The 22,847-nt window shown below is 42.8% G+C and overlaps 1 protein-coding gene across 2 annotated transcripts in view; it reads right to left on the bottom strand.

The window, feature by feature from the left end:
• FCHSD2 (FCH and double SH3 domains 2) overlaps window positions 1-22,847 on the bottom strand; it is a 112,507-nt gene that overhangs the window by 6,197 nt on the left and 83,463 nt on the right. Inside the window, exons 10-17 of one of the 2 annotated variants that reach the window (XM_032679074.1) lie at window positions 22,738-22,833; window positions 21,679-21,750; window positions 15,836-15,952; window positions 14,661-14,765; window positions 4,457-4,618; window positions 814-948; window positions 445-528; window positions 140-317 (exon numbers count right to left, since the gene is read on the bottom strand). In XM_032679074.1, coding sequence (XP_032534965.1) covers window positions 140-317; window positions 445-528; window positions 814-948; window positions 4,457-4,618; window positions 14,661-14,765; window positions 15,836-15,952; window positions 21,679-21,750; window positions 22,738-22,833 — 949 coding nt within the window. The remainder of the gene's footprint in view (window positions 1-139; window positions 318-444; window positions 529-813; window positions 949-4,456; window positions 4,619-14,660; window positions 14,766-15,835; window positions 15,953-21,678; window positions 21,751-22,737; window positions 22,834-22,847) is intronic. The other variant, XM_032679075.1, reaches the window with a different exon arrangement.

The following is a 22,847-nucleotide window of genomic DNA, read 5'->3' as shown; positions in this document are numbered from 1 at the left end:
GCCCTGATGATCTTGGAGGTCTTTTCCAGCCTTAGCGATCCCGTGATTCTATGGAATCTGAGGAACTCTCCTAGACTGGATATATAGAATATTTTCAAGAAGCAGCTTAACACAGTGTTTATTTTTCACTGGTATTTACCACTGGAGTCTCCATTGAGGCTTCCTGAGACTAAATCCACCTCCGTGGAGTTGTTGGAGGTGTGGGATCGACTGTCCAGCGCCGCCAGGGACTGGAGCATGCTCAGGAGGCTGCTGGAAGTTGGGAATTGCAGGTACTTCTCCGGGACATATCCCACCTGACCCGCCTTATTCCGTGCCTGGAAACCAATCACAGAAGAGATTCTCTGCTTGTGCACAATCCTCTGGAAAGAATCCCAGTATTTCCTCCCATTCCAAGTTTCATTTCTGATGGAATTCATGCAAACAATCCCAGGAAAGTGATACCTTTACCCAGTCTTCCATGTCTCCATCCTCGATGACCTCCAACACCTCGTGCTCCTCTATGGTCAATTCATCTGGTTGGGAAGCCTGAAGGGAGAACAGGAAGGTTGGAAAAGTGGCTTCAGGAGCAGCGGAAAGAACATTTTCACCTCGATTTTTATTTTAAAACCGGTTTTTAAAACACTGGGAGTTTTCTGATGGAGATGCTTTAAAAAATCCAAATGAGGTGTCTCTTTATTACCACTCACAAGAGCCTTTTTCCCTCAAGGAGAGATGGAATTCCCCAGAATCCCACCTTGTGAGCTCCCACATTTCTTAGTGGTCTGTGGTACAATTTTTCTAACCAGTTAAAAACAATAATCAATCACTGACCTTATAGGAATAAACAACTTTGCAGGTGAGGGGGTAATTTCTGAGGGTGCCCGAAGGACTGGAACTGCTGTCATCAAACACGTCCATGCTGTCCTCAAACTCTTCCCCTTCCTCTTTTTCTGCATCAGCATTGATCTGTTCCAACAAATTCCATTTGTTAATGCCATTAAATTCCAGCTGAGAGGTATCAGTGAGAAAAGAACAATCAAATCCAGTTTGATTCCTATTTTTCAGTGAGTTTTTTTCCACTCGTGGAAAGTGGACAAACCCCAACAATTTAATAATATTCAAGATATGATCCTTAAATAAGATCAGAAGAGTCACCACAGAATCCCAGGATGGTTTGGGTTGGGAGGGACCTTAAAATCATCCAGTTCCACCTCCTGCCATGGGCAGGGACACCTTCCAATAGCCCAGGTTGCTCCAAACTGGCCTTGGACACTTCCAGGGACGGGGTAGTTCAATGGAAAAAAAAAAGAGAATTTATGCCACTAAAAGCTTCACGTACCCGTGACCACGAGTTATAAAATAAATCTGCACTGGCAATATTTCAAGTTGAAAAAAAATCAAGCCCCAAAATCAGTACATTCTGCACAATAGATGTCCTGCAGTTTATTAAAAATAATAATAAAAAAAATCCTTAGAGGAAAAAAACTTGCTATAAAAGTTTAAATAAAACCTGAAAAATGCTGGAAAAATACAAGTTTCTATGAATGTAATTTGGGCAAGGCTGCCATGAGCTGTGCTTTGGCCTCATGCCTGGGCTGGGTTTTGAATAAACACTTTATCTCATGTGAAAATGATGAATTATCCTGTGAAAATAGTCCTTGGAATGAAAGGCAGCACTGTTCTGCTTTTGCCATCTTCCCTTTATTTATTCCTGTTCATGGGAGGGATGAATTTGGTCCTCCTTGGGAAAACTAGAAGGCTGAGAAATCAACAGAAAGTTAAGCTTAGCTCAAAAAACCCCTGTGCAGCCTCCCTAAACCAGCCCTCTGGAACATCTTCTAAACCTGGACTAGAAGGGCACAAAGATTCATCATTTCTGGACTTCATGATTTTTTATTAAATTTCCTGACTAAATCCTTGCAATTCCAATGATTTCCCCCCCCCCCACTAATTTCCACTCAAGTGCTGTTTGCCTCCATTGCTCCTTCAGTGTTTTCATGGACACTGGGATAACCAAAAATTCCTTGTCCTACATGTGGGTAACGCTTGGATTTATTCCCAACCAACTATGAACTGTGGCAAATGGAAGGTTTTCCCTCCTGTCTCTGCCTTTGGCTGTGCCTGGGCTGTGTCCCAGCTGCCATCCATAAGGAACATCATGGAAATTAGTGGATCATGTCTGGAGAGGCTCGTTTGTGCCACACCTGCTCCTGGTTTTCTAACACAAGGAGGGAAAATGGGGTTTAATTTTAACTGTGTGGCTGCTCTGACTTCCTTTTCCATAAAATCATTTGGGAAGTAGGTAAGGAGAGGAAAAAGAGGGACACAGAAAACTGAGGGGTTGGTTTGATAAAGCTCATCCTTCTGCAGGGCCTGGGGTGAAAAACTGTGTTGGGAAGGAATAAATACGTGAGAAATCAAGGAATAAATAGATGAGGCTTAATGATACCAAAGGTGCGGAACAGGCAGCAAAGCCAGGAATAAATCCAGGTGAGGTGATGAGAAAAATGAGAAAAAAGAGAAAAAAGGTATGGAAATAAATATATATATATATATATATATATATAAATCCATCTTGTTTTGTTTCATATATACCCATGTCCTGCTTCGGGTCCCAGCAAACACAGAGCACAAAGCCCATGGTGACATTATTCCCTCATTATTATTTGTTGGGGGGCATGCTGTAAAAAACATGGAAAAACCCCAGTCTTCCTTCCCAGGATTCTGCATTTCATCCTTCTATTCTGATGGATATCAGGATAGATATATTCTATATATATTCTCTCTATATACAGATATATATATATTCTATATATATTCTATCCTGATGGGATATTAATTCCTTCAGCTCCTTACTGGAGTAGATGAAATAAAGGCACCGGTGCTGCTCCCTGTTTTATAGCTCTTGAAAAGGAAATATATGGAGAGATTTGCTGCCCAAATGATTCCATGAAAAGCAGGGGCAAAATCTGGGACATCAAACACTGCCCGCTCTTCGGGGGTGAAGTGAAAGTGCTGCAGTAATTCCTCTAATAATGACAAGCAGCGTAATTTTGGGAGCAGTTCTAAGAATTCCAGCTCTGGGCTGTCCCTGTCCAGCCTGCCAAAGTCAACAGAGCAGGGTTTTTTTAATCCAGGAGTCTATGAAAGTGTAAAAAGGGAAAATAAGCCTCAGTGCTGAACCTCCCACGCTGTGGTAGGACCAGCACGGGCTTGGATTCAACTGCTGCCATGTCCCAGAAGACAGGGAATAAGGAGTTGGGAGCAACCCAACAGGCACAACTGGAAGTTAAAGGAGGTGGAGAACAAGAAAAAAAGGGAATAAAACATTGTTTAACACAGCTCTGGAACAAATCCTCATCTATGGTGGCTGGAAAGGATCTGAGGTGAAACTCACTCAGCACTTTCCACACATGCAATTCCTCTGGGATTTGGGAAGGCTGAAGCTTGGATGTGCACACTACAACCTGACTTTCTGACTGTACTAATCCCGAGAATAAAGCCTGTGGAGACAGACAGTGATCACAGCCTTCCCTGCAAAGCACCATCACAAGCTGTGTGGAACCTCTGAGGAGAAAAATCCCAGAATCCCAAAGAATGGATCTGGGAAGCGTTTGCAGAAACATTCTAACATCCTGAAGGAAGCAAACAGTGGATTTGGGAAGCGTTGGCTGAGATTCCATTCCGTGCTCACTCACTTCTTTGAACTAAAGCTGCCACAGATGAGAATACCTGGACATCCAAATAATCCCTTCCTTCCAAGGGTTTGCCTCCACCACCAAGGAAACATATGGAGAAACATGGGAATGAGGAAAAAGCATGGAGAAACATGGGAATGAGGGAAAAGCAGGGAGAAACATGGGAATAAGGGAAGAGCATGGAGATGCATGGGAATGAGGGAAGAGCATGGAGAAACGTGGGAATGAGCGAAGAGCAGGAGAAACATGAGAATGAGGGAAGAGCACAGAGAAACATGGGAATGAGGGAAGGGCATGGAGAAATGTGGGAATGAGGGAAGAGCATGGAGAAACATGGGAATGAGGAAAAAGCATGGAGAAATGTGGGAATGAGGGAAGAGCATGGAGAAATGTGGGAATGAGGGAAGAAACGGAGATACATGGGAATGAGCACAAGCAGCCACAGTTTGTCTGGTCAACCTGCGCCAGGGCCTCCCCACCCTCACAGCCAGGAATTCCTTCCTAATATCCCATCTAGCCCTGCACTCTGGCAGTGGGAAGCCATTCCCTGTGTCCTGTCCCTCCATCCCTTGTCCCCAGTCCCTCTCCAGCTCTCCTGGAGCCCCTCTAGGCCCTGCAAGGGGCTCTCAGCTCTCCCTGGAGCCTTCTCTCCTCCAGGTGAACCCCCCCAGCTCTCCCAGCCTGGCTCCAGCCCTCGGAGCGTCTCCGGTGCCTCTCTGGCCTCTTTCCATCCCACACAAAGTCCGGAGTTGCCGCTGGAGAAGTTCCCCACGTACCAGGTGCGCGGGGCCGTTGCTGGGGGCCGAGGGTAGGCCGGCCCAGCGCTCGCTCTCCAGCTCCTCCATCACCTGGTTCATGGCGCTCCTGAGCCACGTGTCCACCGACACCCCGATCTGCTTGAGCAGCTCCAGCCGGGCCTCGGCCTTCAGCTTCACGATCTGAGGGCACAAACACACCTGTCCTAGTTAGAACAGCTGGGACCAGTTCATCACTGTGTAGGTGTAAGCCAAAACTGTGTATTCTATAGCCTTCCATGCCATTTCCCAGAAACTATTGTCAATAGACCATTTACACCACCTGCCCAGAGCAGCCTGACTCCTCAGGCTATAAACTGGGTGTTCAGAGGCCTGAAAGATAGGAGAATGCTCCTGTCCTCACACCCTTTGTGGAACTCCCAGCCCTGAGGAAGGTACTGGGCATTCCTGCCTGAACTGGAGGATATATATAATCTTGGAGTTTTGGGACTTTTTAATCACTCATGGGATCCAGAGGAAGACTGCAACCACCACTCTTGACCAGACTGCACCAGCACTCTCACCAACAGGTTTTCCCCTCTCCTTTTACTTTGGACTCAGGGGGCCCAACGAACACCACTCTGTTCATGCCCCAGGGTGCTGGGTTATACATTTGGGTTTTGTCGGTTAAAACCAATTGTTTGTCTGTATAATCGTACTTACTGTATTATTTTATTAAATTGTTATTCTGATTTATAATCTCTCTTTTGAGTTGGGTTCATTTCCCCTGCCGGTTTACCTTTAAACCAGCACAACACCCAAACACAGCCAGGTCAGAGCCCAGAGACTGGGAATGGTTTTTCTAGGGATGTAAAAGCTCCGGGCCCGGCCAGTTCCATAGGTTGGGGTTTTTAAAAGAACATCTCAGAGGTTACATTTGCTTATTCACACACTCGAGCGGATTTTTGAAGGATTTTTGAAGCACGACAACCCAGAGAAATCCCAGGGTTTCTAACATTAAATTAAATTGATTAAATTAATTCAAATACTCCAGTGTGCAGCCCCTGTGAGCTGGTAACTAAAACATCAATAAACCCGATGTGATACAAACACACACAAACCCACCAACTCTTTTCAGCACTCGCCAGAGATCCCAGGAAACTTCTTTTATTATGGAAACAGAGGCTGTTAATAAGTCCAAAATTAATAAGTCCAAAATTAATCAATCCTGCTCCAACAAACAGTTTCGTGGGTTTTGTCTTCAGAACATCACAAAAAGGGGGGTTTTCTGACAGCTGGGCTCACTTCAGCATCCTGGGCACAAATCCATGGCAAAGCACCACCCTGATCCAAATTATTCAACAGCCTGAACAGGAGCAATGGGAAGAGCAGCACGAAGAAATTCAGGATTTAAAGAAATTCCGAATTTCAAAGAACTGGAGGAGAAACCCAGGAATAAATCTGAGGATATTTATGTCCAGTGCAGCTCTATCATCACCCCCCCGTTGCACTTGCTCAGCAGAGCAACAAAAATCAAGTGATTTCCCAAAATTCCTTCAGTGAGTCACTGCTGGAGGAAACAACTGACACAGCCTGGAATTTTTCCTGCATTTCCTTTCACAGCACTGACCATTTTTAGCAAAGTTTCATGTCCTTTCTCTCCCTTCCAGGCCCTTCCACAGGGATCAGAAGCTCCTTCCTTCAGCATCACTGCCTGTCCTGACACACCAACTTGTCAGCAGCACTGGGAATCCAAGCAAAACCAGGAAAAACAGATGGATCCAGGCAAAAATTAGAGGGAAATTCCCTTTTCAGTAGTGGCTGAAGTACAGCAGACTATGAAAAAATACGTGTACAGTGAATTAAAATGTCCGTTGGTGTCACAATCTTACACAAAATCCTTACTATATATATAAAAATTACTGTTGAGCTGAGATGATCCTGGTATTTTCCTTGGTTTTGATCCTGGTATTTTCCTTGGTTTTCACACGTTGCTGTTACAGAATCAGAGAATCACCTCTTTCTACTGAGAAGTCAGCTTAACTATTGTTAAGCTGAACCCCCATATATGGCTCCATTTTCACTTTAAAAACATTTGATTCTAAACCTGATTCAAACAATCAAAGCACTTCTGAGAGACACTCTTTTTAATTCTGCTTAGAAAAAATGTCATTTTTATAAAGTAGGTAAGCTAGAAGAGTAACATTTATCATGTCAAATATATCCTCCTGCTGCCTAAAATAAACAAGATGCTCCAAGATCCCTGACTGTGCCTTTAATTCAATTAATTTTCATTTACCCAGCATATCCAGTGGAGTTCCCCCTTCGCTGTTTACATTCAGTAGTTTTAATAGTCAACAAATATTTGTTCCAAACCACAAATGTTTGGAGTTTCATTCCACTGCAGACAAACCATAAAAGTTTACCAGCATTAGGTCAGGCCTGCACTTGAAAGGTATTTATGAGCTGAGATTATATTTTTACCTAAATAATTAGACCAGATTTAACAGCTTCCTACCTAGATGAAAACATCAAAATAAAATACCAGTTCTTAGTCTAAAACTTTGCTCTGCTTCTCACACAGGGACATATTTAAACCTGGCTTAGTGTGGCCTTTGGCAGTGCTGGGTTGGACTCAATCCTGGAGGGCTTTTCCAACCTCAAGGGCTCTGGGATTCAGGTTTCCAGTGGCAAACTGGCACTGCCCCATCCCTGGAAGTGTCCAAGGCCAGGTTGGACAAGACTTGGAACAACCTTGGATAGTGGGAGGTGTCCCTGCCCATGGCAGGGTGTGGAACTGGATGAGCTTTAAGGTCTCTCCCAACCCAAACCAGTCTGGGACTCCATGATCCCGCTTTCTGACAAATCCCAGGTCTGGATTACACTGCAAACCCACACCAGTGAACACCCTTAAAAAAAGCCTCAACTCACTCCCAAAGCCCTGCTCCCTCAAAAAGATCCCCTATTTCCATTTTATCCCTTTAATCCCTGCTTTTCCCTCCCGCTGGAATGGACCCCCCTGGCCACACGTGCTGTCCCTCCTGCCCCAGAGCCCTCCCCTGACACACGCTCAGAGACCTGAAAAGATTTAAAATCACTCTTTTCCCCAGCAATTCTGAGCATTCCAGGAAGGCAGCTGAGTTTCCAAAGCCCAGGAATGCCGGAATCCAGCCCTGGCTCCCAGCTCTGGGTGCTGCCCAGTGTTCCTTGTTATTAAGCCTCCCTGCAGGACCAACATTTCCCTCTTTCCCAGTGAAATTGCTGTTTACAATTCCCAATCCCCAATTATTATTTCATAATTAAATGCTGGGATGTCTTTACCCTGATTTCAAACCATGAGCCACCCACAAAAATTTACCCTTCTGGGGGGTTCCTGCTTCTCTGAGCTGGTTTTTTGCCCTTTGCTGGTGGGAGGTTTGGAGAAGATGAAAGGCAAAAAAAAATCCAACAACCCCAAAGTTTTCAAAAATATAAACACTGTTATCTGTCCCTCACATACCTTTTGTTGCTCTCCATGGAAGAAGGAATAATTTTGTTTATTTACTGTTCCAGCCTTAATTAAGCAAAGGTTTGAGACTCACAGCTTAGACGAGATGAAGATAAATAACTGCTCTGGAAGCAAAATGAAACCCAGCAAGAAAATCTTCCAGAGCTGTTCCCTGTTCCCAGGAAAAAACCCAAGTGGTTCTTTTCCATCCCCCAAACACACGGTTTTCAAAGCCTTTTAAAAAGGTGTTGGGGTCAAAAGCAAACCCAAAAATCCAGCAAATCTGATCTAAAGTCACCCCAAATTTTGGTTTAGGATTGTTAAGACCAGTCTTAAATGGATTTTCTGGAGAACAGAGTTGCTTTATTTATCTTTTTATTTGATTTCCAGGGTGCAGAACAACCCCAGTGCCTTGCCCAGGGTTTTTTTTTTTTCCTCCTGAAGAATTCAGAATTATTTATTTTACATTTAATGAGCTTATTCAGATAATTAATTAGGATTACAAGTGGACCTAAACCATCTTCTGTGAGAAATATTTTATTCCACTGGTATATATTTCTATATAATTTTTTTTTACATTTATATATAATATATTTAGTCCATATTTTTCTAGTGGCAGGAAGAACATCGCAGAATCAGAGAATCTTGGGGTCATTTAGGCTGGGATCATGGACTGCCACAAGTAAAGCCAAGTGGTTGGACACTCATTTGGCAAATTGTTTTAGCCAAGAAGGAAGAAACATGGAAAGGTTTTGGCAAAACACTCTGGGAAAACATTATTTTTATTTTTGTCCCTATTTAGGAACATTTTTTAGTTGAAATTTTTAGGCAAATACCTGAAAAAGCTATTAAAATGAAATAATTCTCTTCTTGAAAAGTAATGTAGTATTTCAATTTTGGAATTATTTGCTCAGTGGCAGATAAATGTGACTACGAGTCACTTTTATTTAAAAACAATTCAAATTCCAATCTGGAATGCCATGAATTCCTCCAACCCCAAAGCAAAGTGAGTCTTATTCCACACAATTCAGAGTCCACTGCTATTCAAATAGGGATGGATGAGGAGTTTAATCCACAAAATTCAACTTTCACTGCCTTGGTGGTGTTTGGGATGGAAAGCCAGCGATGCCAAAACCACCTCAACCAAAAAAAAATAAAACATAAAAATAAATCCTATCCAACAGACTCACCCAAAATGTGGATCCTGGGGAATGAACTAATAAATGACATTTTCCAACACAACACTGAGTGGGTTTTTTAAGTGGGAGGATGGGCAGGAGCCTCGTGCAGATATTGCAGTGAGTTCATTTATATGCTAAATATGCTGCATGGAGTGAAATCAGAGGAGGCAAAGAGGAAATGAAACCCTGACACAGATAAGAGTGAATTCCAAGGTTAAGAAAACAGAGGGGAAGCTGTTCCCAGAGAAGAGTCCACCTGCAGGGACTGGCAGATGGATTTTTCCCAAGCTCAGGCACATAAAACATTAAAATTCCCTAAAAAGGGAAAGCAGTTGGTGGGGAAGGAGATGGAGAATAGTTAGAAGCAGTGTTGGATCTGTAGGGTTTAGGAAATGGAAGGAGATGAAGAATAGTTGGGAGCAGTGTTAGATTTGCAGGATTTAGGAAGAGGAAGGAGATTGAGAATAGATGGGAGCACTGTTGCATTTGTAGGGTTTAGGAAGTGATTCCCAGTCTACTGGTAACGGGCTGAATGGAAATCATCCCAAACCTGTAAACAGAAAATGCAATGTACATAAAATGTATGATGCAAACCCTTACTAGCACATTTCTCTGTGGTCCTGGGAATAAATACTGGTTCTGAATATAGTGAAAAATGTTGTGGATGTTCATAACCAAAAACATCAGGGAGATTTAAGAAGAGGTTGGACTAGAGACCCCCTCAAAGTCCAGCACCCGAATGACTGTGAAATAAATGACACTGCATTTGAACCCCAGGTTTATGGAACTGAGCTGGATTTTCAGTGGGATTCACCTTTCAAAAGAACTGAATGAAAACAACCCCAAAATCTATAAAACAAGCCAATCAATATATTTGTAACCCAGTCTAATTCCTGATCCTTTACCAAAAGGAGTCCATTGCCTCAAGCCCAACCTGCACTTGGACACTCCCAGGGATGGGGCAGCCACAGCTTCTCTGGACTGTTCCAGGGCCTCCCCACTCTCCCAGCCAGGAATTCCTTCCCCATATCCCACCTAAACCTCTTCTCTCAATTTAAAACCACTCTCCCTTGTCCTATCAGTGTCTGCTGGGTAAAAAGCCACTCTCCTTTCCTGAAGTCCTTCCCAACCCACCCCATTCAGTGATTCTGTGACCCCATTTCATTTCTTTTCCTGAAGCACACGGAATTTGCTCTTCTCCCATTTTTTGTGAGCAGGGAGTGACACCATCCCTGCAGGTGAATGTTTCAGTGCAGAGCACACACAGCAAAGGCAGGATGAGATGGAACCACTTCTGCTGGAGATGCAGCAGGAGCACCGGCAGGGTATGATTAATAAACCAGAGCCTCAGCCAGCCCAGGAGCTCAGCCAGCAACACAACTGTCAACACAGCCCAGCAATAAATATCCCAGATATAAGGAAGAGGGAGAAAACAGCCCTCCAAGCACCACTAAAAATGGCCCTTTTGCCTCTGAACTAATCAAACCTAGCAAACAGCACCTTGATGAGTCTTAACCAAGCCTAATCTGGTGCAAACACTCTCCTGAGACTTGTAGATGAACAACTGATGAGACAAAATATAATGAAGTGCAAACAGGATTAATTGCTGTGGGGCCCCAAGACCTTTCCTGAGCAAAGGGAGAGCAAATGGGAAACCTCCCACCATCCTGGAGAAAGGAAAGGAGCATTCTAGAAAGCTTCACCTTGTGTTTTCCCTATTTCCACAGCACAGATCAGCGGAGACAGGACATTTTTGTCCCCAGCAGCTGAAAGATTAAGGGATCCAGGCTGTGGAGGAATGGAAAGCTTGATTCCTTCCTTCCTGCTGCCACAAAAATCAAAGCTTAAAACACCCAAGTTCTGGTTCAGTTACCTGAGCTGGATGAGTGAGTGTAAAGGAGCTGCAAGAATGGTTGATTTTCCCAAATTATCAGTTTTTCCAAATTCAATTCCAGTATCAATTCTAAATTTTCTTCACTGATTTCCTTTCCAAATGATGCTTGAATTGTGCTGCCTTCAATCCGAACAAGCACCTTCTGCTCTCAGTGCTTGTCTTTATCCAAGCCCACAGCAGTGGTGGAGTTTCTCTAGATCTAAACTCTATTAATTACCATCAATTTTACTGCTCTGCCAGTGCCAGAGGTACTAAGAGTCACAATCTCACATTATTACAACATCTCCTCTAAAAACAAGCCAGCAAGACAATAAAAAACCTTCAACAAACCCCAAACTGTCTGTTTTTCAGAAGAAAATGTGTGTTTTGGTTCTCAGTCCCAGTCACATCTGCCCTGTACCAACTGCACAGGAACACTCTGCTGGAAGTCCTAATTTTCCCCAAACTTTAATCAAGGAGTTTGCTCCCCTGAAACATCATGAGGAAAAATACCTCCTTATCCCAGGGAGAAAAAAATCAGGGATAACCCACTGAGGTTTTATGTTCAGGCACCTTTTAAGACAAAAAACTTGGGTTTCTGTAACATCTCTTGATTCTGATCCACTTTTACTTGATTTCTTTGCTGTGCTTCCAAATTTCACCCACACCATCACAAACTAAACCTAACACATTTACACCAGTAAATCCATGAGTTATAAGTATGATATGCATCCTGAGTTATTCCCAGGGCTTGGATTTCAGTGGATTCAGGGTCTCCAAGGAAGAGGAAAATGAGATGAGCACATCTGTGCCCAAAAACACTCTGGGGAAAGCCCATAAATCCTCTCCAAAAGGTTCTGGCTCAGCTCATCCTGAACCTGCTCTGTCTTCTGGCACCGGAGAGATCTGTCAAGGATATAAAATTTCTCAGGGAAAAACAAGTGGAAATGTCTAGTGATGACCAACACAGCTTTGCCAGAAGAAAGGCAGAATTTAATCCCAAAGTGCTCATGAATTTATCTTCCCCTTCAGGAATGGTGAGGAAAGAAAAGGAGGAAGAGAGTGGATTTGCAAAGGAAAAAACACCAAGGAGAGGAGCAAGAAGCCAAAATAGAACAGGCAGGTTACTCCAGACATCAAAATTCCCTTAAAAAGAATAAGCATTTAAAGAGAAGAATACAAAAAAATACCCCAAAAGGAAGATGGGAGAACACCTCTGAGATGAAATAACACTCAGCAAGTGTTTTCCGAGCACCAATGGAAAACACAGATCCTTTAAAAACAAAACAATGACTCTTCCCAAGAGCAGCAGTAGCACCAAGTCCTGCAGGTGGTTAAGGTTTGACGTGAGAAGGTGAGAAGGAACTGGAGAGTGTTCCAGGGGGAATTCCCCTGGGCTGTTCCAGGCAGGAGTAAAACACCTTCCAAAATGTGACCCAGAAAATGCTTCTGGCCTTGGCTGGGGGACTTGTTTTCCCCCCCTTGATTTATTTCCTGAATTAGAAACATCAACCTGGAACAAAACCTGTGTAATCTCTCTTATTCCACTTTTCCAGTCATCTTTTTCTGAGGAACAGGAAGCGTGGGAAAATCTGTCTCCTCCTTAATTCCAATAACTGGTTGTTGACTCCTGAGACCCATCCAGAAACCTTCCATCCCTCCTCATTATCTTGAAATCCACCTTTTGGAGCTACTCAGGTAAATCAGGGTCTCTTTGCTCTGCTTTACTCACAAGCTGCAGCTCCTTGACCCAAACGTGGTGCAGCAGGACAGGGAAAGGACAATTCCCCACCTTCCCTACACCCCAAATACCCAAATGGAACTTCTCCCACAAATATCATTCCCCTCCCCAACCCTCAGCAATTCCAACTTCATCAGCTGCACTTAAACATGCAGCAATGTCTGGTTTTACAGGGTGGAAAGACTCATCACTGCATTCCCAAAGAAAAGGTTTTAAAGCAAAGCTTAGTTTCTTCTTCTCTGGGATTTTATATGTGTAAAAATCTCTTGTCTAATCACTGGTCTTGAACTCAGGCTTAGGGAAGTGGGGATTAACAAGGGCTGGGGCTTAAAGAAAAAGTCATTCCTAAGCGGAAGTAAAAAAAAAGCTCCCTGAATTCACTTACTGGCTTATCTTAAAAAAATAAACAATTTTGTACTATAAATAACGTGAGTGGCAATACAGAGAAGTCCCACAAAGTGGGACCTGCCACCCCAAAAACTCAGGGATAACTTCAGGATTTTAAAATATGCAGTAGAAAACTTGAATCAGAGGAGAGAGAAGTCAGTAAAAATCCCCCAGTCACCGAGTCCCAGACTCAGTCACTTGGCATTTGCCCTGAATTCTGTTGTGAAACAGAATTGTTAAATATAAATCAACCAATCAATCAATATATGAATAAAACAGAATGTGTTAAATATGAGGAAGGTACGGAATGATTTTCAACACACTGGAAAACCAGGAAAACACGGTATTTGGCTGTATGAGCTGTAACACACCTCTGGAAGAAAATAATTCATGTTTATTTATATAAAACTTCCACTTCTTGGCACTTTCCTTCCACCCTCTGGCACTTCAGTTCCAGACTGATTTCATTTGGACCTTTTATAATATTTTGATGGGAGAACCTTCTCCTGGGCAACTTCTAATCCTGGTTTTATTTCTTGCTGCTGCTGCTGCTTTTATCTTGCATTCTTGTGCTCTCTGCCCTTGCATATTTAATCATTAACTATAACTAATCATTATATATATATATACACATATATATATATAATATATAAACACAGAGAGAATGAAGTATTTCAGAGCCTGTTGGAAACAATTTACTCAAAATAGGTTTTTAAACCACTTTTTGTTGGGTTTAGGTTTTTAGCTCACCATATTTAAAAAGGGAGCTTAGTGTTTCTCCCACCAGGAGGAGGAATAATTTCCCCTTGTATTTTCCAGCCTCTTCAACTGTAAATCACATTCCTAATTACCTCAGGTACTCTGAGGTATGAGAAGCACTTCACTGAAACAATTAGGTTTGCTCTACAGTTTTAATTAAGCAACTCACTCATCCAAAAAGCAACAGATTAGTTCCTGGTGCCTGAAATAAGAGTTTTCGAATCACTGGCCATGAAAACAGTTCACTTGCACTAACCCAGCACTGGCAGCCAAGTAGGGAGTTGGTTTATCTTTTCCTGAGTGTTTCTTAACCCCCAACGAGCCTCATAAACCTCTTCAACGTTTTCAAAACACCTCCCAGGAAAGCAGCAAGAGATACAAGGATTATTTCTGATGTTTTCCCGTCAACATTCTGAATTGTTCTATCAAAACCCAACTACAGCAGAAGCACACCAGAAGAAAAAGCATTGAGACAGAGATATGACCATCATAATTCCTCTGAGCAGAGGAAAACTTGCAGACTTGAGGTTGTTTTTCCTCTTGTTTAAGATAAAACCCCTAAATATAGAGCTCCTTGACCTTTGCACAAGAGTGGCAAACGCAGCAAGTGCAATCACTCATCATCAGGAGGTGTTTTGAACATCCCTCTTCTGCTCTGGAGCCTGTCATCGAGTTCATTCCGTGATTTGACAAGGATGAAATGACGGAAAAAACCAGTGCCTTAAAATTCCCTGGTTTCTGACGCTTCAATTTACGGTCCCACCACCAAAACTAGAAGAGCTGGGACACAAATCTCTCCCAGGGAATCCCCTGCTCACCTCAGCCTTGCGGATGCTCTCTCTGGCTTCGTCTATTTTCTGCTCCAGTTCCGCTCGGCTCTGCTCGGACATCACGGGCCCGTGGCATTCCAGCTCCTCCAGGGTCTGCCAGGAACAGGGAAACACCCGGAGTCAACACCAGCAAAACACTCCCAGGAGAAATATTTATGATGGTTATTATTTACTAGGATAAATATTCCCAACAATTACTGTTCAATTACAGGCAATGGTCCATCACTGGAAAAAAAAAAAGGTGATGGACAAGGGAAAACAGCACCTGAGAGCACAGAATTTCACATGGACATTCCACTTAGGAGAAGGCTTCCAGATCTTCACCAAAACATCAGATTGTGGTAGGAACCGACTCATCTATAGGCTGGTAATTCCATATTTGAAAGGGATATGTTGCTGCATATTTATGTCAGGAATGTAGAATCCCAGAGTTTGGGTTGGAAGGGACCCTTAAGGATCATCCTGTTCCAACTCCCTCCCATGGGCAGGGACACCTTCCACTAGACCAAGTGTCATAACATTTTTTAGAGATGTCAGAGCATTTTGGATGTTGTTTTTCTGCAGCTGATGCTCCACTCGGGGTGGGAACTGTAGGAATGCTTGGGAAATGAGGCAGAGTATGGTGACGATACAACACACTCCTCCCTGGCTGCCTTTTAGAGGAAAAGCAAAGAACTTTTGTCCTTTTTCTCACTCTAAAATACACCTTTCAAAAGACCTGATGCCCCAGTTAGGCTGTCAAACACAGCCCCAGGTTCTTCTAAGCCAAACAGGTAGAAATAAATTCATCAATACACGATTTTATTCCTTCAGATTAGATTTAAAGTGCACACTACTCATGGATTTTCCCGCTGTTGAAAAGACTTGTGATCCCCAAATGAGCATGGGTACATGAGAGAGTGGAGGGAGGAGAATCCCAGGGAGATAAGAGAAGCCCTGAAAGTTTAATTTGAGCAGGAGGAGGGTGGGCACTTGCAGTAAAAAGCAGCAGCTCTGATTTCAGGTTCCCATGGGAATAACAAAACACAACGACAAAGCCTGAGGAGCTGCAAACCAAGAAAGGCTGGGATGAAAATGGCAGGGAAGGGGGACAGGACAGAAATAATCCCTCGTGCCCCTCCTTCATGCACCAAATCCCTGTGTACAGAGTGTCCCCCACCTACCCTCTGGCTGTGGATGATGTTTTTGTGCTCCCTGGCCACCCTGGTGGCCCATTTCCGAGCCTCCTTGTTCAGACTGTGCTCCTCAGTCGTTCCAGTTTCTGATTCCAGTTGTCGACTCTGGAACAGAAAACAAGGGAATGAGTCCTGACACAGCCCCAGGGGGAACCTCTGTGGGGAAAATGGTGTTTCCATACAGGATAACTTTATGTTAATCACTCTTGTTTCATATGAAACAAGGAGGACACAAGCAAAACAACTGTACTGGATTTTGGGATGGGACCAGGCCGTGGAAAATGCAAATCAAAGTTCCCAGGAATTCACAGGAGTTTCAGGAGTATCAGTGTAACACTGGACACAACCACAGCTCTACTGCAATGACAGACAGCCACAGTGAATCCAACAGAAATACAGGCACAGCCATCCACCAAATCCAAGAGATGAGGAATAAATACCCAAGGATTCACCTGATTTCTGAGGTAAAAACTGTTACAGGCAGCAAAGATCACAGAATGGTTTGGGTTGGAAGGGATATTAAAGCCCATCCAGTCCCAGCTCTGCCATGGGCAGGGACACCTTCCACTAGCCCAGGTTGCTCCAACCTAGCCTTGGACACTTCCAGGGATCCAGGGGCAGCCACAGCTTCTCTGGAAAACCTGTGCCAGGGCCTCCCCACCCTCCCAGGGAAGGATTTGTTCCTAAAGATGAAAGGTTCAATGTGATCCTATGGGCCACCTAGGCTTGTTCTTAGTAACTCTCCCCCTGAAGAAATTCCAGCTGAAGGAAGATGAGTAGTTCTCTCCTGTCTACATACGGAACAGAACCTGTCTGAAAGTCTGAAGACTTCCCAGAATGTAATGACTGAAATAATTCCCAATCTGTCATTTCCATAACTGCACTACCCAGTGCATTTATCATGGAATCATTTGGGCTGGAAAAGCCTTCCAAGATCATTGAGTTCAACCTTTCCCCAGCACTGCCAAGACCACCACTAACCCATGGCCCCAAGTGCCACATCCACACGGATTTTAAATCCCCCCAGGGATGGGGACTCCACCACATCAAAGGAGGGGTTAAGGAGAGGCAGCACCCCCTTGTTGCTCACAGTGACCAAAAAAACCACCCCAGAGGCTTTTCCAACCCGTTGGAAGATGTCCAGATATTTGATGTCAACTCCAGAAACAACCATTCCCATGGAGTTTACCCACTGGTGTGCAACAGAACCACAAAACTCATGTTTGTGGTAGTTTTTAAAGTAGAAGAAGTTGTTGGACAAGGTGTAGGGCAGCCCAGAAGAGGAGGAGGGTTACAAGCATGTGGGTGGCTCTGGAATGAACAGGTAGGAAGATGAAGCTGCAGGTGAAGATTTCTTCACCCATCCCCTCAATTTAATTATTAAGTTTGCTTTTACCTGCTTTTATTGAGGTGGATTTACAGAATCCCATTCCTTCACTACTGACCTCTTTAATTACCTCACCAGGTCAGTGCAAAACTTCAACAGGACAAACACATGGATTTATTCATATCCCATCCCTGACATAACACTGGACCTCAGTTTATTCCCAGTTTATTGTACAGCTTCTCCCACTGCTTCTACCTGAGTCTTAACAGCCACAATCCTGAGCAGAATCCTATGAACCACCTCATAAAACATCTCATCAGGAATTCCCAAAGTTCCCATTCAGCTGCTCCTACACAGCAGCTCATTTTCTTCTCCTAAGATGGACAAGCCAGGGGAAATGCCCAATGTGGATACCTGCCTGAGAACAGTTTCAAACCCCTCAGGACCTGGAATGCTCCCTGAATTCATGGCTGGGAGGGACTTGACTTGACCTGACCTGTAAAAGAAGCTGCTGCCACTTCAGGAGGCTGTGGAGGAACCTGGAAGTAGAGGAGCACTGGGAGGTGGCTGGCATGGAAAAGCAGGGATTCAAGGATAATCTGGGAAGTCTGAACCCTCAGGGCAGGGGGACATGAAACAAGGAATGAAAACCCAGCTGGCATTTAAATAGGTGAGAAAAAGGAGCTAAACCAGGTTTATCCTCCAGACATCAAAACCGAAGGGAAGAAGGTGGGGAACTGAAGAGTCTGCTCTTGACCTGATTTACTAAATTAAGCTCATGCTTAAGCATTGTCAGGACTGGAACTTGGTGGTGGCAACATGGCCAGTGCCTCAATTTAACCTCTTCCAAAAAAGAGGGAAACCAAACCCACTCCCTGTGGCCAAGGAATGAGGGAAGAGCCAAAAAATCCCCCAGCTAAACATAGCTGGACATTCTGCTGCTCCCTCCGGGCTTGGATTACACTGAAAACAGTGTTTAGTGCTAAAAATTCAATCAGGAACCCAAGAGAAAGGGCTGGATGGCTCCAGGCAGCTCAAAAGCTGAGAGGCAGCAACGCTGTTGCTTAAATTAACACACGAATTTAGTCTGCAAACATGTGTCCCTCCTCCAGTTTTGTCTGGAATGTTGTTGCAGGTGCAGAAGTTGCAAACCCAGCCTGTGTTTTTATTTGTCAGTTATATCTGGACATGTGCTGTCTTATAAGTGAAAAAAAAAACCCTTGGTTTTTGAGCCTCAACGTTCTTTACTTTTTTTCTCGATTTTTGAGGCTGAAGCCTAAAAAAAAAACCACATAAAAATCACTTTGACAGAGGCAAAAATCGGGAAAGATTTCTTGCATGCAAAGGGCCAACATAAAACAGGGATAAAAATCAGGCATTTCCTTTAAAGAGGTGAAAACAAGAGGTTTTCATGCCAAGGCTGCAAAGCAACACTTTTGGGAGGAGGGAGGAACACACGTGACATTTTTCACACAATTCACAGCTAAACTAAGCAGTTTTAGCAAAATCATGAGCCAAGTTTAGGGCTTGTTTTAGTCTCTTATTGTAGAACTAATTTCATTTAATTTAGTCCAGAGTGAGCTCAGCCTGACTCACATTTTAGGTAATTTCTTTCCCTGAACGGCTGAATTTCTCCTCAGCAAAAATTCCTAATAATTTATAGATTGATAAATTAAATAATAACTTTATTTTAATGTATATTAGCTGCAAAAAGGTTATACTTAAAACCAGACTGTTCTGGCATTAAAAGATTGATAAAACGATATAATAACTTATTGTTAATATATATTTTGCTTCAAAAAGGTTAAACTTAAAACCAATCTGTTCTGCTACTGAAAGATTAATAATATTAAATAAAAACTTACTTTTAAAGTAGATTTAGCTTTAAAAAGTTACATTTAAAACCAGTGTATTCTGGTATAAAAAGGCTGATAAAATTAAATAATATCTTCATTTTTTAATACATTTAGCCTCAAAAATGTTATACTTTAACCCAGTCTGTTCTGGTATCAAAGAGATCACTCTAAACACAGAAATACAGGCCCTTTTAAAGTATGTTATGTAATTTATATAAATTGCCTCATGGAAGCAGCTGAGCAATTCAATATATTCTGTGTATGACAGTGAAGGGAAATTCATCCTTTTCTCACAATCCACCCAAAAACTGCCAAATATGAGGGGGGGGAACTGCAAAACTTTCCCCTCGATCTTCCTGAGGTGTTTTGTGCAAATTACAGTGGGAAAAAGATTGTTTTCATGATACAAATCAGTTGGGCCCCAGCTCTTCCTCACCGCGCTCCAAGAAAACCTCAGGATCTGGAACATCCAGAGGAAACCAGGGACGAAAAACAGGAAAAGGCCTCAAAAATGGAGCGTCAGCTTTTGGGCCATTCCCCTCCCGCTCCAGGACATGTTGTTATGTCATTTTTTTGGCTCATTTTCTCTCCTAGATGAAGGAAAAAGCAGCTTTTCCAAGCAGGAAACGGGAGAAAAGCTGCTGAATTTCCTTTCTCTTTTGCCCTGTTCTTATCTGTGAGCGTGGGGACGGTACGTTTTCCACACCCTGCATTTCCAGGGAATTAATAAATATCCCTTTCCTTCAGGGGGATGTTGGATGATTAAACTGTCCCTGAATTGAGGATCCAGGGAAGGCCAAGTTGTGCTGGTTGACTTTTCTTGGGAGGCTGAAAAGATTCCAAAAGACTCTTCCCCGTATTCCACTTTCCTGTTGGTAACTCAGTTCAGGGATTCATTTCTTGACAGGATTAAAACTGATTTAGAAGAAGAAGAATAAGTTCTTCCTAAATATTTTAAAAACAATTTCTTGAAGGAAAAAATGCTCTGGTTTAACTTTTTCAAAACTTCCTTCTTTTTTTTTTTTTTTAAACTGGAATTGCTGTCCCTCAAAACAAGACATTGAAACAATTTCAATAATTTAATCATGTGAACAACTGTTCAAATTCAAAGCTCCAACCAATTTTTTAATAATGGATAGAGCTGATCAATGTCAAATATTTTGGGTTTCTCTCTGTGGGCACTCAAAAGGGTACATTTCACCCACTGTTAATGTGATGTTGGGGATCAAAAATCCTGAAAATTGATGGAAAACTGTTTCATAGCTTCTCTTCTTAGGAACAGACTTTTGGAGGCTCTGCTGGGATCATTTTGAAAGCAAATTGAGCTGTGGGTGCTGCACCTGACCCAAGGATTGCACAGAAATCTATTTTCCATCACTTTGGAACTGCTCTTCTCTTATAAAGCAAAAGTTTCGGATAGATCTTGAGAAACTAGAATTACAGCAGAATTCCACATCATTTCCAACATTTTTCCTGCCTACAATACTCAAAATTTCATTCCAGTAACACTGTAATGCTCCAAACTTTGCCCTCAGTCGTGGTGGATCAGGGATTCAGCCTGAAGAGAGTCCATAAAACTTGGGAAAGGTTAATAGTAAACATTTAATGAGATGTATTCATCATTCTGCTTTGCATTTCTTTCAGTCTTTGGTGTGAAATTTTTTATTTTGTCTTTCTTTCAGTCTTTGGTGTGAAAATTATCATGCACAACCCACAGGAACTAAAAGCCAACTGATCAACTCTGCAGATTATCTGCAAACATGTGGCAAAAGAATGCTTGATAATTGTTCTGCAATTAAATGCTGATTCAACAGAAAATTAAATAAAATCTGACCAATTTCTGACCAAGTCAAAAGCCTGAACAAGAGCCTTCAACCCCTTGTACTTGTTGATTAAAAATTGGGAATGTGTAACCTGTTACCCATCCTGTCAGCTGAGCATAATTAGACAGATCAGAAAGTTTAATTTAATTATTTTGGGGAAACTGGCAGCTGGAAGCTCCAAAGGCTGAGTGCACTGAGGAAATGCAGGAATTCTCCAGCCCAGGTGGGTTAAGGAGGTACAGAAGTCACTGGATGTGAGGGACAGGGACAGTTTTAGACCTGGAGTGAAGCTCCAGCAGCACACGAGTCCCTGGTGAGCCCACACAAGTCAAGGAATCCTGTCATTTTTCATGTTGAAGAGTTTAACAGGAGGGAATTACAGCCCTGTTGGACATGGGGATAACCCTCTGGAAAAGGAAGAGAATTAAATTAGTACCAGGGCTGCATTTCATCAGTGCATCCTAATAAGCTCCACTTGTCAGAGCAGCTCCCCCCTCACAGTGGAGCAGGAACCAATTACACCCAGCACTGTCTGGAGCTGTGAAATTTTAATTCATGCCCCCAAAAGCTCAGAATATCAATTACAGGTGCTGTGCAAGCTCAGGAGTGTGAAGCTGCTCCCCATATTTAGACACCTTTAAATTGATTTTTCCTTCTCACTGCGAACAAAGCTCCCCCTCCCTTTTCTATATCTATTTTATTAATTTAATTTATATTTATTTTATGGTTTGATAGCACATATTCTGCATTCTGTTGCCACCTCCACATGGGTGTAAATTCAGCATATCCCAAGCCACATGCACATGGATAAGGACACAAAGGTACCTCTGCTATGGTCATTCTCATAGCACTGACAGGTGAGGGCTCAATCTCCACCAGCTGAACAGCATTAAAACTCTGGATGCACAGATCCCACGGGGATGAAAACACAGCAGCAAAGGTTAGAAAGGTTGGGAAAGACACTCATTGTATTAAGAACAACCTCAAAGTTTATCAGGGAATACCCAGAGCTGGAAGGGATCGTCGAGTCAAAAATCACACCATGGTGCCCAATTTTTTTATGGGAATATGGACTCTGTGCAAAGGAGCAGAAAGGAAAATCAGAATCACACTTTCTGACAAGGGAAATACAAAGGAAACTGTGCCAGAGAAGTTGGTGTGACCGGAAAAAATCCCTTTTGTGCAGCCGCTAAGAGGGGTCTCAAATTAAATCACCTAAAGTTCAGATCACTGCTGTCCAAATTGGTTCACTAATGAATTCAACCAAGAAAAAGCTGCACAAGGTTATATTTTTTAAAGAGCCAGACTTCTTTTAAACTGCTATTTCTTAAAATAACATTAGCAATGTTGCTGGGCCATAGACAATCCACTTTAATCAAGGGGCTGTTTGGAAATGTGTTTAAATATCCTAATTTACCCAATTTTCATGTCACTGCTTTGGAAGCAACACATACACCATGAGAATATTTTTGGAGGTTATTTTTGGAATGCAGTGTTTCACCAGTATTCTTTTAGAGTTAATAACTCCTTCTGTATATCTCTAAGCATTCCTTGAATAATTCAGGTGTGCAGGGACACTTGACTTGGTTACAATATGAATATGATGAGAACCTCCCAGCAGGGATAAAAAGACAACAAAATTTAGTAAGAATTAGAGCAAAATTTAGTAAGAATTAGGTTGAAAGCAGAGAAACACAGGGCTGTTAGTCATAAAAAGCAAAAAAACATTCTGCTTTTCTGTGGCTGACACTGAGCCTGTTGGATGCTTTTACCACCAAAAATCCAGCATGAGGTTAAACCAGTATGGGATTTCAGTGAGCAACATTCTCTCCCACATTTCTAGATAAAATATATCGGAAACAGAGGAATTCTGAAGGTTCTTACGGTGTCACTGTCACTCGGCTGGAATTGGAAAGGCTGAGGTTTGTGGAACACGGAATTCTCCTGCAGGAACAGCTGGAGGTTGTAATCCCGCACCACCTGAGGGAATAAAA

Source organism: Chiroxiphia lanceolata, chromosome 2 (genome assembly GCF_009829145.1).
Source record: "Chiroxiphia lanceolata isolate bChiLan1 chromosome 2, bChiLan1.pri, whole genome shotgun sequence".
In the NCBI taxonomy this organism is placed as follows: domain Eukaryota; kingdom Metazoa; phylum Chordata; class Aves; order Passeriformes; family Pipridae; genus Chiroxiphia; species Chiroxiphia lanceolata.
This window is presented reverse-complemented; position numbering and strand designations above follow the sequence as displayed.